At 33.9% G+C, this 17,009-nt stretch overlaps 1 protein-coding gene across 1 annotated transcript; it reads right to left on the reverse strand.

Annotated features, from left to right (window-relative positions):
• Nucleotides 1-9,955: 9,955 nt before the first annotated feature.
• Nucleotides 9,956-15,212, reverse strand: LOC144568224 (uncharacterized). The gene is made up of 19 exons (XM_078318491.1): nt 14,930-15,212; nt 13,871-13,908; nt 13,749-13,771; nt 13,547-13,653; nt 13,419-13,470; nt 13,244-13,328; nt 12,581-12,671; nt 12,443-12,484; nt 12,290-12,357; nt 12,126-12,188; nt 11,978-12,033; nt 11,813-11,886; nt 11,613-11,705; nt 11,436-11,537; nt 11,280-11,360; nt 11,105-11,193; nt 10,586-10,601; nt 10,387-10,497; nt 9,956-10,272 (listed from the first exon to the last, which is right to left on the reverse strand). Exons 1-19 carry the CDS (start codon nt 15,062-15,064, stop codon nt 10,168-10,170), a joined length of 1,431 nt encoding a protein of 476 aa, XP_078174617.1. The 5' UTR covers nt 15,065-15,212; the 3' UTR covers nt 9,956-10,167.
• Between the last annotated feature and the right edge of the window lie 1,797 nt (nt 15,213-17,009).

Here is a 17,009-nt window from a genome sequence, read left to right on the forward strand (position 1 = left end):
AATGCTGGGTGAAATCCGGAGAAGGTACAGGCTAGAAGGTGGTGTTATCAATTAGTTTCTGCATGCACATGGTTTACACGCATATTCTTAGTCGTTGCAAGTCTTATGGAAAGGAATGGTAGTCGTAGACCACGTGTTGGTAAGGAATGATATAAAGGTTTATCAATTATATTTTATAATGGAATCCAGATAATATTAGATGAGATCAAATCAAGTGAAATGCTGCAGTGTGTGTGTGAGTGTGAGATAAGTTGAGATGACAGAATTGGGGGCCCACCACACCGCACCCTAGCTGGTAGCTACTGTTTTACTGTCCCTGCAACAACAATTTTCACAATAAAAAAAAAACAAAAACAGCAACAATTTTCTCTTTCTCTCTCTTTCTATTTTTAATTTTTAATTAAAAGTGCTCAATATTACTTCACAACGGTTGTTTTGACTTGAATCAAAAAAATATTAAAATTAAATTTAAAAAATTAAGAAGTAAATATAAGTTTGTTATTGGACATTGTATATATAATCTAAGAATAAAATTTCATAAAATTTAAATATTATTCACTGATATATCAAGTAGGGGTGGCAACGAACCGAACCGAATCGAACTTACCTTAGGTTTGGGTTTGGCTTGAATTAATTTCGAACCGAACCTGGTTTGATTCGTTTCGAACCGAATCCATTTCGAATCGAATTAATTGCGAACTACACATTTTTCGAATCGAACCACGAACTAAATTATTTTTAGCAGCCCTAGTTATACCGGTAGTTTATACATTAATTTTTTCTCGCGAGACAAAATTCACATGGCTTCCTTTTACCGATATGAACAATGAAATGAGTGTTTTTAAGTTGAAAAATTATTCATGAAACAATACATTAGAGACGGCTTTCCTGGTATGAACTATGAGAGACGACCGAAGAGAGAGGAGAGACAGTCATCTAGGCCGAAAAGAGGAGTGACAGCCGGAGAGACAGCTAGTCGCCGAGAGTGTCGACTAGATTTTAGAGCTAGAGGGAGAGTGAGTTAGGGAGAGGTGGAGAGAGAACTAGGTTAGATTTGAGAGTGAGGGAGTATCGGCTAAGTTAAATTATGACACTCTATCTTGGATTTTAATTTCATCAGGTAAATGGATGGCTGGTGATTTTATGAGATTCGAACCACAAAAAAATCACGAACCTATTTCGATCGAACCAGGCTAGGTTTGAGTTTGGTTTGAATAAATTCCGAACCGAACCTGGTTTGGTTCGTTTCAATTCGAACCTATTTCGAATCGAATTAAATTCGAATCAAACCCGAATCAAACCCGAATCAAATCACGAACCTCGAATTTTTTTGCCAGCCCTAATATCAAGAACGGTTTCCTGTAAAACAAATACTAAATCTCAACATTTTTATGAACATGATATGTGGATAATATAATTATGTCTATAATATTATATTTCAAATTTATATTTTAGTTAGTAAGATTTTATAAAACATCAAAATAAAATAACATCAAGTGATTTTTCCCCTTTTTTTAATAGGAATTATTGGAGAGGTAAAATTTATCAGCTACCAGCCTACCACCATATCAAATGAATGTTTTCTATGCAGAAGCAAATGAAACAACATTTTTTTTATTCATTCTAATGGGTATCAAGGTCATGATAAAATAATATGTACAAATTGTCAAAGTCAGCTGAAATGCAAAAATATTTAAAACTCAATTCCCAACGCATTTTAGTCCAGCTCATGTTTTAATAATATCACGGAGAGCTGATAATTGGCTTTTTGAATGAAAGAGCTTAAATTCAAAACTCAGATAACTATCATTTATAAATATCTATGCTAGTCCGATACTTCATCTAAGATTATGTATTCGTATTAAGTGCGTATCGGATCTTACGTAAGCTGGTGTATCGGTTTATGTGGCATATTCTTAACATATATGGTGGTTGATACGAATTGGCACTGCACCGATACGGCTATGTTTGAACTGGGGGAGCAGATTACCTGCCCGGGGTGCAGGATTTTCCTGCCCCCTCTGTCACTGTGGGGTGGGGTCGGGTTTAAGATGGGTGGGGCCGGGTTTAGGGTTTAGAGTTTAGGGGGCCCACTAACAATGACTCTGGGGGCAGGAAATTCCTGCCCCCAGGGGGGCAGGAGATTCGATTCCTTGAACTGGATTGCATCCGGATACGGAGCAGTGCACAAGCGCCAGACCCATAAACCACGCGTGGACCAGCGCCATAACCCAGATTCGTGAACCGCAATGCACCAGCGTCAAAAAATCAATTTTTTTGCACTCGGCAAGAATCAAACCCGCCATGATATTTAATTTATAAGGCCCTGTTCGGCGCGCTGATGGAAATGGGTGTGGGCATAGAAAAAGTGAAAATTTAAACTGTTTTTTTATTGTTCACGTAGGAAAAAATAAATTCAGTTGAACTGAATTTATTTTTTCCACGGGAACAGTAATGTGGCCGAAAAGGATCTAATTGAGTTATTGTATGATCCCTATCTAATATTTTTGATATTATTTAAGTATTAGAATAATATTATAATTATAATAATAAAAAAAATATTATATTTAATAGGTGTATCGTATTTAGAATTTTTGAAAATTATCGTATCGCCGTATTCGTATAGTATCCGATACTTCAATGCAACATAGATAAATATTAATATTATAATTGAATCTTGATCTTTAGTCTTTCTAAAAATAACACAGAGAGCTTATTTAGTTGGTAAATATATGTGTTTTTTTTGGTAAGCGCTCGCCAGTGACCACCAAACAAGGGAATGTGGGACCACACTATTTGTATATACTGATTGTATTAAACAGGTTGACTCATTCAACTGATTAATTTGATTTGCACGTTTGTATCAATACAAATAAAACAATAAAAGCAGACATGAGAATTGATTTCTTTTTTGAACAAAAGGTGGAAGAAACTATTTTTGACATTGCAATATCAAAGGATCTCAATTCTCAATTCATCAAATACGTAAATTAACTATCTAAGCGATCTCATTAGAGTATATCTGCCTGTTTATCTATTAATTCCTTATGTGGGATAATTGTGAGAAGGTGTGATGATATTAACGCAATTAATTTTATTAAACATAACAACTTCAAATATTATTATTATTATATGTATCATCCGAACAAATTTGTCTATCATTCATTCAACCTCTTGCCAATGTTATATCAGCAAGGCTTTTCGGTAATTAGATGGATCAAAATCATGCATTGATTTTAATAAAGAAAGCTAATTTTTCACTTAATTTTAAAAATAATAACTCTTCGGTCTCCTTCATACTAATTCAGTGTGCATATTCAACAAAATAGAGAACTTCAATTTTACAAAAATACCAAGCATCCAAATTAACTGAACATAAAAAATCCGCATTTTATTTTTATTCAATTTAATTTTAATCTTTATATAGTTACTAACAAAGGAAATCTAAAAATCAGAAGAAAAAAAGTATATAATCATAATCTGCCGAATTTTTTAAATATACCATACTTTCAAAACAAATAAACCAAACAACCACAACTTCTGAAAAATTCAATTTTTGACATGGCCGCATCCCCTAGATGCGGCCACCTTTTTTCGGATGCGGCCACCCCTTTTTTTTTCCCGTTCAAATTGAACTGCACGAAGAAAAAGAAGAAGAAAAAAAAAAAAGGTGGCCGCATCCCCTAGATGCGGCCCGCAGAAAAGTGGCCGCATTTTGGAAATGCGGCCATGTCAAAATTCGAATTTTTGAGAGAAAGTGGTGGTTTGGTTTTTTTTTTTTTTGTATAATGGTATATTTAAAAATTTCGGCATAATCTGTCCACCAATAACAACATAATTAGATTTTTAATATCTCTGATATGTATTCCACAAAATCATACAATCACTGCAATAAGAGAATTTTTTTTTATAAACCATAATTAATAAATGGAAATTTACTAAACCAGCATGATTACTTTTTTTTTCAAAAACCACAAAAACCGAATGGCCATTTCGGTGTCCACATTAATTTTTTCCCCAGACCGAATTGGCCACTCGGTCTCACCAATTTTTCCACTTTTCCACAACTGCGGCCACAGAAGATCCCTTTTTTCTGCAGATCGAAATGAGGACTCAGTTTTACCCCAGACCGAAATGAGCATTCGGTCTCCAGAATTCCTTTTTACCCAGACCGAATGCTCATTTTGGTCTCCATGTTTTTTTTACCTTCTCCCAGATGCGTCCCTCTTCTCCATTCTCTGCGTGGCTCCTTCCTCGTTTTCTTCTTCCTTCCTTCTTCCTCTTCCTTTCTTCCTTCATCCATTTTTTGTTTAAACTCTCAAAGTTCGTGTAATTTTTATTCTAATCACATAGGTTTATACAATTTTGAAAGGAAAACAAGAAGAACTTCAGATCTACAAATTTCATTAGGTATGTGTTTAATTATTTTATTTTTGATAAATAATCCGAAATTATGAATAAATGGTTTATGTAGTAATTATAAATAAATAATTTATGTGTAATATTTTCTTTTTGTAGTATAAATGGTTTATGTGTATTTTTTTTAGTACTATAAATGGTTTGTGTAGATGCATGTACTAATTGTTGAATGAATTATTTATTTGCATGGTTTATGCGCATGTAGTTTTTTTAGTGTGGATGCATGTAGTAATTGTTGAATGATTTATTTATTTGCATGGTTTATGTAGATGCATGGTTTATATGCATGTAGTTTTTTTAGTGTAGATGCATGTAGTAATTTTTGAATTATTTATTAATTTGCATGGTTTATGTACATGTATTTTTTTTAGTGTAGATGCATGTAGTAATTTTTGAATTATTTATTTATTTGCATGGTTTATGTGCATGTAGTTTTTTTTAGTGTAGATGCATGTAGTAATTTTTGAATTTTTTATTTATTTGCATGGTTTATGCGCATGTATTTTTTTTAGTGTACATGCATGTACTAATTGTTGAATGATTTATGTAGTAATTTATTTCCATGTAGTATAAATAAATTTTTTATGTGTATTTTTATTTTTAGTAGTATAAGTGGTTTATGTAGTATAAATGAACAGTTTATGTAGTTTGTTAGTATAAATAAATGGTTTATGTAGTAATTGTAGTATAAATAAATGGTTTATGTGTAATTTTTTCTTTTTGTAAAATAAACGGTTTATGTGTGTATTTTTTTTTGTAAAGTAATAGATTGCATGTTAATATTGAATCGGATTTGCATGTTAATATTTTTTTTTATGTATTTATTTATATTGTAGTGAAAAATGAAAGGTGAAATGCAAGGTGAACAACGTTTATTGAAGTTGCTTCCACATCAACATAAAATATATGTGGCTAATACGAGGATATTTGTTTAATATCGGTTTGGATTTAAATTTACTTATTAAATTTTTGAATTCGAAATTTAATTTTTTGTTGAACTTTTTTTGCATTGCAATTATCGTTCCAACCTAATTTCCAACTGCGTACTGGTAGTTGCCAAATGGGAGTTAACTACCAAGAAAAGATGAAAAAAGGTTTGAAGAATTTAGGCTTGTATTAGATGAAAGATGTCCATCATTGTCTGATTGATAAAGGGTTGATCACTGCTCTCGTTGAGAGGTGAAGGCCCGAGATGAATAGTTTTCATCTTCCGGTGGGTGAGTGCACAATGACATTGGAAGATGTTAGCTGTTTGTGGAGCTTCTCTGTTACTGGTAAAATATTTTTTGTTGCTAATTTTTACTTTAGTTATTAATTGAAATTTTGTATTTAGGTTATTTATATTTAACATATATGTTTACAGGGAAGACTATCTCTGGAAGTACCGATGATCATTATTCACAATTGATCTTAGATTGTCTAGGACATGAAGTGTATGATGGTTATGAATGTGATGATGATAATGCTTTTTATTATAAAAAGGTGGAGAATTTTAGTAAACCCAATGAGAAAATATCAATCTTACAAAACTATATGCATCTTGCATGGTTGATTTTTTTTTAACAACACGAATTTGCAACAAGTGGATAACCAGGAGACAATCAACCGGCACACACAAGCATGTGCAATGGACTTGTTCGGGTCTACAATGTTTTCGGATTCAAATTCAAGTTTTGTCTCGTTAATGTACTTGCAATTCGTGGAAGATTTGAGACTTCAATGTGAGAATTACTACAACTGGGGAGGTGTTGTGCTCGCTTGCCTGTATCGCGAGTTATCACGGGTATGTAGATAAACCAACTTGAATTAATGGTCCATTACTACTGCTTCAAATGTGGTATTGGACTCAGTTTGCTATAGGCCGGCCCATACCACATGATAGTCCATTTGGCGGCGATATCATAGACGAGAGACTGGCATATGGAGCAAAGTGGACTATTCCACATCAATGTGATGGTAATCCTGTGAGAGGTACATTTTAATAATAAATATTATGTTTTTTCATATAAGTTTGTGTTAATTCAATATGTAATTGTCATGTGTTTACAACTTAGGCACATCGCAATTTCAGGATCAGTTTGAGCGTTTGAAGTCCAATGTTGTCAATTGGAGGCTGTACAGAGGTTACTATGACAATCTACCTTGGGTCGGGATAACAGACCAGGTGTTTTTTGCATGTCACATGCGGTGCATCCATTTCTGAGAGGTAGAATATCACCTTCCCGAGAGGGTTTTTCGGCAGTTCGGATTATTTCAAGAAGTTCCTCCGCCGGCTCTGCCACCCTTCAGCTATCTTGAAGAGATTCGCAAATGGCAACGAGCGAACGGGTTGTATGATGACAGACTCTCTGCGAACTGGAGTGAACATTTTTGTGAATATATCGTGGCAGCTCCCAGTCTTTTGCACAGCTTTCTGAAAATGAACAGCATATTCCTTATCTTCCATATAGGTACGATTAAATTTAAAATAGAAAATAAAATATTCACATTTAATAATGCTAGAAAATATTTATTAAATTTCACATTTACCCAAGGTATAATGTGTATATGGAATGTATACAGTGTTTCCAAATCAAAACAAAGAAGAAATTCTAAGCCAGGCAGTGCCCAAATAGGAATGAGACGTAGCAAAACTTGGGTATGTCTCAGATGCCATACTTCAAGCTCGTGCTGTAAGTATTTTTATTTTTAATATATTATTTTATTTTGTTGTATCACACAAAATATCTTTTAAATATATCATTTTCTTATAGAGATTTCGCCTGTTGAATCAGACCGCAAAAGGAATTAGCATGGTGCAGACACCTGGACATAAGGCTTTTGGACTTCTATTGCTTGAACATAGTCGCGATATCCTATTCGATCTTGGACATATCGCACTGTTTAGAGCCATGCTCGAGAGTCTGCCACACTGAATGGTTATTTCGGCTGGAGGCATTACACAGTCCGCCATAAGGGAAAATGGAGAAAAGTGGTGAGACCGAATGACCAATTCGGTATGGGGCAAAAGCTAATGTGGAGACCGAAATGACTATTCGGTCTTTGTGGTTTTTGAAAAAAAAAAATAATCATGCTGGTTTAGTAAATTTTCATTTATTAATTATGGTTTATAAAAAAAAAAATCACAATAAGAACCGCTGTCCTCAGAGTAAAGTGGGAGTACATAATCCTAATAAAAATAATTCGACAAAGGAATACTATTCAATTATATTTGGAAAAGTACATATAATTTCAAGCTTTTTAATAAAATAGTTTCAAGGTCTGGACTTGAAAAGACATGCAACCTGCCATGTATCCTGTAGCTCATATTTAATTTTTAATTTTGCTCTGACAACTTTTGCTGTTGAATTTGGAATCGCAAACAGCCTGAAAACTTGAGACAAACAAAGCCAGCTAAGAAAGTTGGTGTCACTTTCCAGCAGGTTAACCAAGTTTGACCTTAGTTTTCAGATTTGGGATCTTTTATGGCCTTTTTGTCCCTAATTTGAGGCACTCAACATTTTATAATAATATTCCGTTCTCCTTTGACTAAACGATTCATCAAAACCTAAACTATGACCCACTCCAACGATCACATTTCGGTCGCAGTACTGTACTATAAGTCTATACTTGAATAGATATGAAATTGCAAATTTCAATTATAAATAGTAACTAAATACAAATAATACTTGGGAATTAAATGGTTCTTTTTTATGAACATCTTTTTATTTATAAAAATCGAATTTAATTATTCTGAGACCTATTGATTTGAAAATAATATACGAGTGATTCCAAAAAAAAAAAACCCTGTATAATATTATTTATGACAAGATTAGATGGAAATCAGTGCAATAATTTCTCTGGTCGATAAGCTAAGTACTGGTGAGACTTGGTACATAACAATTAATCAAACCAAAATAGCAAGTTTCAAAGTTTCAACGGCATTGAATCAATTATTTGAGCGCAACGCGGTTACTAGCACCGCTATCGATAACTATTTAATGCAGGTTATATCATATATTATTTTCAGAGTGAGTCTATGGTACTATGCATATTACGATTTGTTATCGTGCAATGGCTCTATATTTGAGTTTTCAAATCCCAACGGTCGATCCGAACCGTTCATCTTGTACTCCATATTAATGTGTGTTTGGAAACCAAATTTTACATTTTTTGAAATTTTTTTACTATTTTTTTAGATTGAATGAAAATCACTGTTTTTGGATGGTCCAGAATTTTCAGATCAAGTGATTTTCTAAATATCTAAAAAAATAGTAAAAAAATTTCAAAAAATGTAAAATTTGGTCTCCAAACACATATTAATATGGAGAACAAGATGAACGGCTCGGATCGACTGTTAGGATTTGAAAACTCAAATATAGAACCGTAGCACAGTAACAACCCGTGATATTCATAGTACCATAGACTCACTCTTATTTTCATATAAAAGTATCTAACGATGCATAACCCAGGATCTCTTGTACCGTGTGTTTGTGTGACAAATTACAAAAAATGGTAAGAGCGTTGCACATGTATCGTTTATATGAAACCTCAGAATTTACTTATCTTACATCTAGAAAATTCTATTTTATTTTACTAATGCTATTAGTGAAATGCATTTTCTTTGGTTTTGAATGCAAGGTGCACACATCAATGGTACAACACAAGAGAAGGTTCCAATGTCATAAGTTTTTTGTATTACAAAATGCCACATACTTTCTTTTATATTTATATTACAAAATCCGGAATTCAAATGTCAAATTCAAACCATAGGTCTAAAATTTTATGATTTTTTTTAATTTGTTTATACTAGATGAAGAGGTAAAAAAAATATTGAATCTAGTTAATTATAATGGATTAATTTAAGAACCACTCACATTTTGATTTCTGAATATAGTACAAAATAAGCTTAAAACATTAGAAAATTTGCATGACCGCATCTCTCGTGAAAATAAACAAGACCTGCAGTTTGAATTTGACATTTAGACTCCATACTTTAAAATAAAAATATAAAACATAGTATGTACCATTTTATGACAAAATAAATTTGTGATATATAAAATCCTCATAAGAGAATTCAGATTTTGTTTACAAAAAGTCCAATCTCAGTTTAAATCGGCGGAGAGTCACTGGCCGCATGAAAAGTTGTCCACAACTAACATGATTAGCAATAGTAAAATATTTTTTCTGGTAAATTATTGCACGACATGGATTAATTAGATAGGCCTAAGGCTAATAAGAACAAAAATGGTAGGCGCGCCATCTATTTTTCGTCTCCCCCCTCTTAGATTCGTTTTTTACTTCTTTCTAGGCGTTGAGAAACATAATCTCAAAGTATAACAGCCCAATTCAAAGGGATGAAATGGATAGACAATAGGATTACTGGGCCTTCCAGGCCCAATCAAGAAAGAGATCAATAACAGTTTTAGTACTACGTAGTCTATTATCTTGAAACTAATAATCTCAAAGTATAAAAGACCAATTCAAAGCGCTAAAATGGATAGGCAATGAGCTTACTGGGCCTGCCAGGCTCAATCAAGAAAAAAAATCAATAACATTCTAAGTAATACGTGGTATCTATTATCTATTTATCTTGTCTAAAAAAAATTACAACTGCATTAACAAATATCAACACCATCTTTGAGCCTATATACGTATATATGTATCCTGCTTTCTCCATATACCATGTAACACCTACGCATCTACTACTTAATTTGACAAACTTTTCTTTTTTTATAACAAAAGGGAGTAAACTATATGGCCTAAAAGTTAGAACCTACGCTGTTTTTTCTTCTCTGGTGTATCATGTACCTGTGCCTTAACACCATACATTTTCATCTGAAAATTCTCAAATGCTTCTGATATGGCCTCAACCTGGATAATGTTAACTTATTTTAAGAAATAAAACTATAAACTTGAAAAACAAATCAAAGTACTGGTAGAATTAGAGATTTGAGAAAAACGTAGGGTGTAAGATATAAAACGAACCAACTCAGGCTTCTTGGCGTAAACTCTGACGATTCTGTCCTGGAAGTTAGATGGCAAAAGGTGACTGACACACCCATCAGGCACTGGGAACTTATCATTGCTCACATAATCCTAGAAACAAACAAAAAAACAAGGATTTACAACAGCTGCAAGGAATCCACATATACGCTTTTCTTGGAAATAAAGAATAATTCATTACCTTGAAGAAGTTGATGCTGCATTGGAGCGGGTAACCAAAAATAACAAAATATACAAGTTACAAATGAACTTAGATATAAAATAAACCAAGAAAATATACTTGATAGAACATAAATATAAAAAATAAGTAGAGTGAGGCTATGATACTGTGCACAGCGCAGATTGGTTTGTACCACAATCATAATTTTTGTTTTCAAAATTCAAATAGTCGATATGAACCGTTCAACATGATTTCCATTTGGAAATATATTTGTAGACTACATTTTACATTTTTTAGAATTTTTTTACTATTTTTTAATAGTCTAGAATCCTTAGATCAAGTAATTTTCAACCTACCTTAAAATTAGTAAAAAATTAATAAAAATTGTAAATTTTGATCTGCAAGTACATTTAAATATAGAGATCATGTTGAATGGTTCAAATCAATTGTTTGGACTTTAGAAACGAATATACAGACCCATAGTAAGGACCAATATGCTCTATGCATGGTACTGTAGCCTCACTCGAAATAAGTAGTAACCTCTCAAGAGGGTTATTCATTCCACGAGTCAAATCGATTTTCACATTGCTTACAGCCACATCTTCTTCCTCAAGTTGCAGTCCACCTCTCTGGATAGAGAACAAGAGAAAGAGCAATAAATTATTTGGGAAGGGCTTTATAAGTAACTTGTCATTTCAGAAATTTCGTATCTTACCTGAGAGCAAACAATGTCCTGTGGAGTGATATCCTTAAAATACTGTAGCTTCTCTTTTGGCACAGTATACTCATTGCAAAACTGAGAGATACAAAACTATTACTTACGAATCAATTAACCAAAATTTGGCATATGAAAATGAGAAATGTGGCATACCCTATATAAATCTCTTCTACGAAGTCGCAAGAGAATATCCCTTGATTCTTTCAACTGCCTTTTGTGCGATGTTTCTATTGTCTTTACTATTGTGTCGTCTAACTGTGGAAATTTCCAAAACTTGAATAGAATAAAATGCAATTACTTGTACGGAAAAAAAATATAAAAACAATATACCTTCCAGTATTCAGCTGGGTCTGACGGGTAAGAAGAAATCTCTAGGTAATTGTCCGCCTTAACAAGTGCATCCACAAGCATCAGCTCCACTGCCTTTAAATTTAAATATTGTTAAAAAGATGCACGGTACAGTGGCTGGCACTGGCACGTCCCAGTCTCCAAAGCATAAAAATACCAGATATTTTGCTATGTGGATTCACCTTTACTTTAGCATGGGTGTAGACAGTACGGTGAAGGTCGGCACGTGTGTTAAACAATTTGAAGACAGTTAAATCTGGCACCAAAAATAAGAAGTTATTACTTGAGAGAGAGTAAATAAACTATTACTTGAATTCAAATATATAATGTCACGGAAAGGTACAAACATTCTTTAGCAGGGTAGCAGATCTCATCACCCATGACACGCATCTGGTCTATCAACCTTTACCAATAAAATAATATTCTATTAGAGGGAAAGTAAAAAGAAAAAAAAAAATGCTAACAGGAACAAAATTATTATTGAAAGAAAATTACCTCTTATACTCGAAATTGCACCCAAGACCGCATGCCCGGCAATCACGACTTATATAGTCAAATCTAAAATTTTAATGAATTGTAAATAAAAATTAGGTCAATGACATAATTTTGTGAACAAATCAACAAAGTGAAATTAAACAGGGAAATAAAATTAAACATACTTGTCAACATCTATACCGTTACGACCATTAGCAACAATGTCATACAAAAACATCTTTTCTCTAACACTCTGTTTAGATTGAAAACCAGTAGTGTGAGATAACACAGATTTAAAAAAAAAAAAAATTTTAAAAAGTGGATAAAACCAATCATACTTTTGGCATTGCATATTCTTTCGAGCTAGCAAGTATCATTTCCTGTTGAACATTTTAAAAAGGTACAGTGTTAGATCACTGCATAGCAGATATAAAGGAAAAAAAAAACAAATAATTGAGCAAAGAAGGAAATAATACTTTGACAATTTTAAGGCAGCTAGGGTCTATGTCTATGTGATGCTCATCAACTACATAATCCACCATTTGAACTGACATTTGCTCATGAGACCTACCAAGGGGAAGATATTAAAACAAAAAAGTATACATTATTATAGGAGTGAGGCTGCGTACTATGCATAGCGCATATTGGTCCATACTATGGATCAATATCTCCATTTTCAAGGCCCAAAAAGTTGATCTAAACTGTTCAACATAATCTCTATATGAAAATGTGAACTTGTAGATCAAATTTTACATTTTTTAGTATTTTTTTAGATAGACTGAAAATCATTTGATCTGAAGATTCTAGACCATACAAAAGTAGTGATTTTCACCAATCTAAAAAAATAATATAAAAAAAATCTACAAAATATAAAATTTAGTCTGAAGGTACAGTTTTATATGGAGATTACGTTGATCAGTTCAGATCGACTATTTTGACTATACAAACTAAGATATTAATCCAAAGTACATACAAATATGCATTATGCATGGTACCACAGCATCACTCTTATTATAGAAAGCAACAACACAATTAGTCGCACAATAATTTCATTAGATTTTGCTTGTCATGCTTTTGACAGCAGTTACTTCAAAACAAAAATATAGTAAAAGAAAGAACAAACAAGAAAAGAAAATTACCAGTTTGACCCTGGGATAGCTCGGGGCATAAATTCATGCTCAAAGAGATGGCTGAACGGGCCATGCCCGATATCATGTAATAATCCTACAGTAGTTATCATATAACTTGATATCATTTTTTTTGTATATATTCTTCAAATAGTTATATTTCTTTAATAAATATGTGTTGTGATACCTGCCAATTTAACCGCTTGCATGTCGAAGTTGTCAATATCTAGCCCAGCACCCTGAAAAATTGCAAATATTATTGCCTAACCATAGCTAATCAAGTAATAATATACAAAATACAGTTATTATATATACCTGATGATACTTGAGAGACTGTATCGACTCGTTGGCAAGCCAATAAACCCCTAAAGAATGCTCAAACCGAGTGTGTACCGCTCCAGGATACACCAGATATGTCAGACCTATAAAAAGAAGACAAATGAAAATTATTCGAAGAAATTTTACAACTTAAGGAAATATGGAAATAGTTAATTTTTTTCGGAAAATATATGCTCACCAAGCTGCTTCAGATCCCGCAATCTTCATCATTTATGCAACGAGAAGAAAAAAAAGAAGTCAATTGGTAACACTAAAAGATATTTTTGGCTGATAGTAAAACTATTAGACAAATAAATGCACCTCTGGAACTGTTCGGTATCTATGAACTTCAAGCTGAGCTGTGAAGAAATTAAATAAACTAAATTATTACCAAACAAGTGATGCAAAGGTGTCATTTACCAAATATAAGGAATTGATGAATCCAGGTTATTATATGTTAATTTCGACAATAATAGATGAGTTATTAGTAACAAAATCAGTATTATAACATGGGAAGACAATCACAGTTGCCAATTTAATCATACTACAAATAATATAAGCAAAATGCAAAATGAACACGTGCACTATAGAATATGTCACATGCAATACAGTATATCCAACCATGTGGAAGATGATTCAATTATTTATTGGTATCAGTTTTCTTTTTAGTAATTTTTTTTGAAAAAACAGTATGAACAATTTTTATGACAAAAAAAAAACGCAAAATAGTTGGAACTTAGAACTAGAAATGTGTAATTGTGGACTTGATAAGGAATTAAGTAAAAATCTGTAGTTTCAACAGGATGTAGATGCAACTTCACAATAATCAATAAAAGGAAAGGAGCATTCCATAACAAACGGCTAATGTTCAAAATCAAACCTTAAATTGAAAAATAAAACCTTAATAAAAGTCTATGAATATGTAACTATTTAATTAAATACGAATATGGAAACAACATAACGATTGGACGGTTCTCGGAGGGCACTTGAGCAACTTCGTCAGACCGTACATAAAAACCAGCGCCAGCACGTAAAACAATAAAAGCGTACCCGTTTATTCGCGAAATATATCAAATTAAAAAAAGGATACTAAAATAAAAATTTATATACATTTAAAAAAGTATTGATAGAGAAATCTGAGGACAAAAATCGATGGTAACAGTAACTCCTGATGTAATTGATTCGAGTGAGTTTCCTTAAATTTGCTTATATAAATTAGAAATTTGAGATTTGTTTCATTAAGATATAAAATCAGAAGAATAGATAGGTTTCCCTGTTATCTACGGAACCTTTCTATCTTAACAATTTGAAATCAACATAAAAACACGAGTTAGAAATGAAGAAGTTGAGAGAGAGAGAGAGGGGGGGGGAGGTAGTTACAGGGTCGAGAGAGATGTTGCTGTGGACGTTATCGAAGACTTGCTTCATGTTAAATCTCCTATCCACCATCGGCGCCGTCGCGTCAGGCGCCGCCACCGGAGCACAGCCGTTACTACTGTTGCAACACTCTCCCATATCTCCCTCTGTTCAGTTTGAATCTCTCAAGGTTTCACTTTTGCGAGGAGTAATAACAGAAGAGAAGAGAGAGGCCTCTCTCTCTCTCCCCCTTTTGAGAGTAGCAGTGAGAAGAAGTGAGAAGCGAAAGAGACGCAGAGAAGCGAAGGGAAACGGGAAGGGATTGATTGATTATATTTGTTTTGGTACCGTGGCGTTTAGAAGCAATGAAATGAATTCATATTACCTGAGGTATCATAAATTTTGAGTTTAGATCTAGACCGTCAGATCAAAAAACGGACCAATCTGACCTTTAAAATTCTTACTAATAAGTAACGAACGGATCAGATGTGAACTCAAACGGAACGCTAATGCAGAGTATATGAATTCGTGAAAGAGGGGTTTGAGTGGGATGAAGGTGTCCCCACATGTCGGTGGAGGTATCGCCAGGTTTTTATTCAAAGGACGGGGTAATTTAAAAATTGAAATTGTTAATAGTACTTTATTGGTTACGGTTGGTTACAGCCACAGGAAGTGGTAACGGAAAGGATTGGAATGGGAGACGACAAGACGAGACGACAACGCCAAAGTTGAGCAAGAAAGAGAGAGAATGTGCTCCGAGCAAGGCGGGAATCTAATCCTTTTCGTCTCTTTTATTCCTTTCACCCTTCCAAACTTCACTATTTATATTTACGGATTTGACTAATATGCTATGGGTAGCTAAGAGGCCTCCCGTGCTACGGCTCAATATTCGACTTTTCAAAATTCTAATGGTCGATCCGAACCGTTCATCTTGTTCTCCATATTAATATGTGTTTGGAAACCAAATTTTACATTTTTTGGAAAAATTTTACTATTTTTTTAGATTTATTGAATATCGCTGTTTTTTATGGTCCAGATTTGTCTGAAAAACAGCGATTTTCAATAAATCTAAAAAAATAGTAAAAAAATTTCAAAAAATGTAAAATTTGGTCTCCAAGCACATATTAATATGAAGAATAAGATGAACGGTTCAGATTGACCATTCGAATTTGGAAAAGTCGAATATTGAACCGTAACACGGGAGGCCTCTTAGCTAGCCATAGCACCGTAGCCAAGTCCTTATATTTACATCCCATCTTTTGGTGTTAACCAAGCCGATGAGTCCTCCAGTTTGATAAAACCAAATAAGAAATCCATACCTCCATTCTCTTTACCCAGGCCTCCGAGGAATGGGATATCAGCTGCATCAGTATTAAACTGGAGAAGGGAAATGGCACGTGCTTCTTCGATGGTATCAGAAGGTAGAGTATTAACAATACCCTTAACGGGTATACCCTACCCTACCCGCTCGTGCCCGCCGCCCGGGGTATCCGTGCCCGAGCCTGGGTATGGGTCAGGTACTCGGGTACGCGGGTAAGGGCAAAAACCGGACCGGACCCGATTTTTTTTATCAATACCCGACCATACCCTACCTGACTATACCCGTACCCGACTACCCGAGTATCCGTACCCGTATACCCGACCACTGTTCATGCCATTTCAAAATTCAAAATTTGTATTTCCCCCCCCCCCCCCCCCCCAAAAAAAAAATCAGAAAAAACCCAGAAAAAAACCAACAAAAAAAAAAAATACCCGTACCCGCCTTACCCGTCAAGGGTACACGGGTAAGGGTATATGACGGGTAGGGTATGGTTTTTGAAAATTATACCCGCCATACCCGTACCCTTGTACCCGAGTATACCCGTACCCGAGACATACCCGTACCCGTCCCGGGTATACCCGGGATACCCGTACCCGCCCGAGTATAAATACACTATCAGAAGGTACATCCTTTTTTCTACTCCATTTTGGAATATAATTTGAGTGATACTATGTATATCACATATTGGTTCGTAATACAGATCAATATTTTTATTTTCAAAATTATAATGGTCGATCCGAACCGTTTAATATGATCCATATATGAATATATACTTATAGACTT

The sequence above is a fragment of the Carex rostrata genome, chromosome 17 (genome assembly GCF_964058835.1).
Source record: "Carex rostrata chromosome 17, lpCarRost1.2, whole genome shotgun sequence".
NCBI lineage: Eukaryota > Viridiplantae > Streptophyta > Magnoliopsida > Poales > Cyperaceae > Carex > Carex rostrata.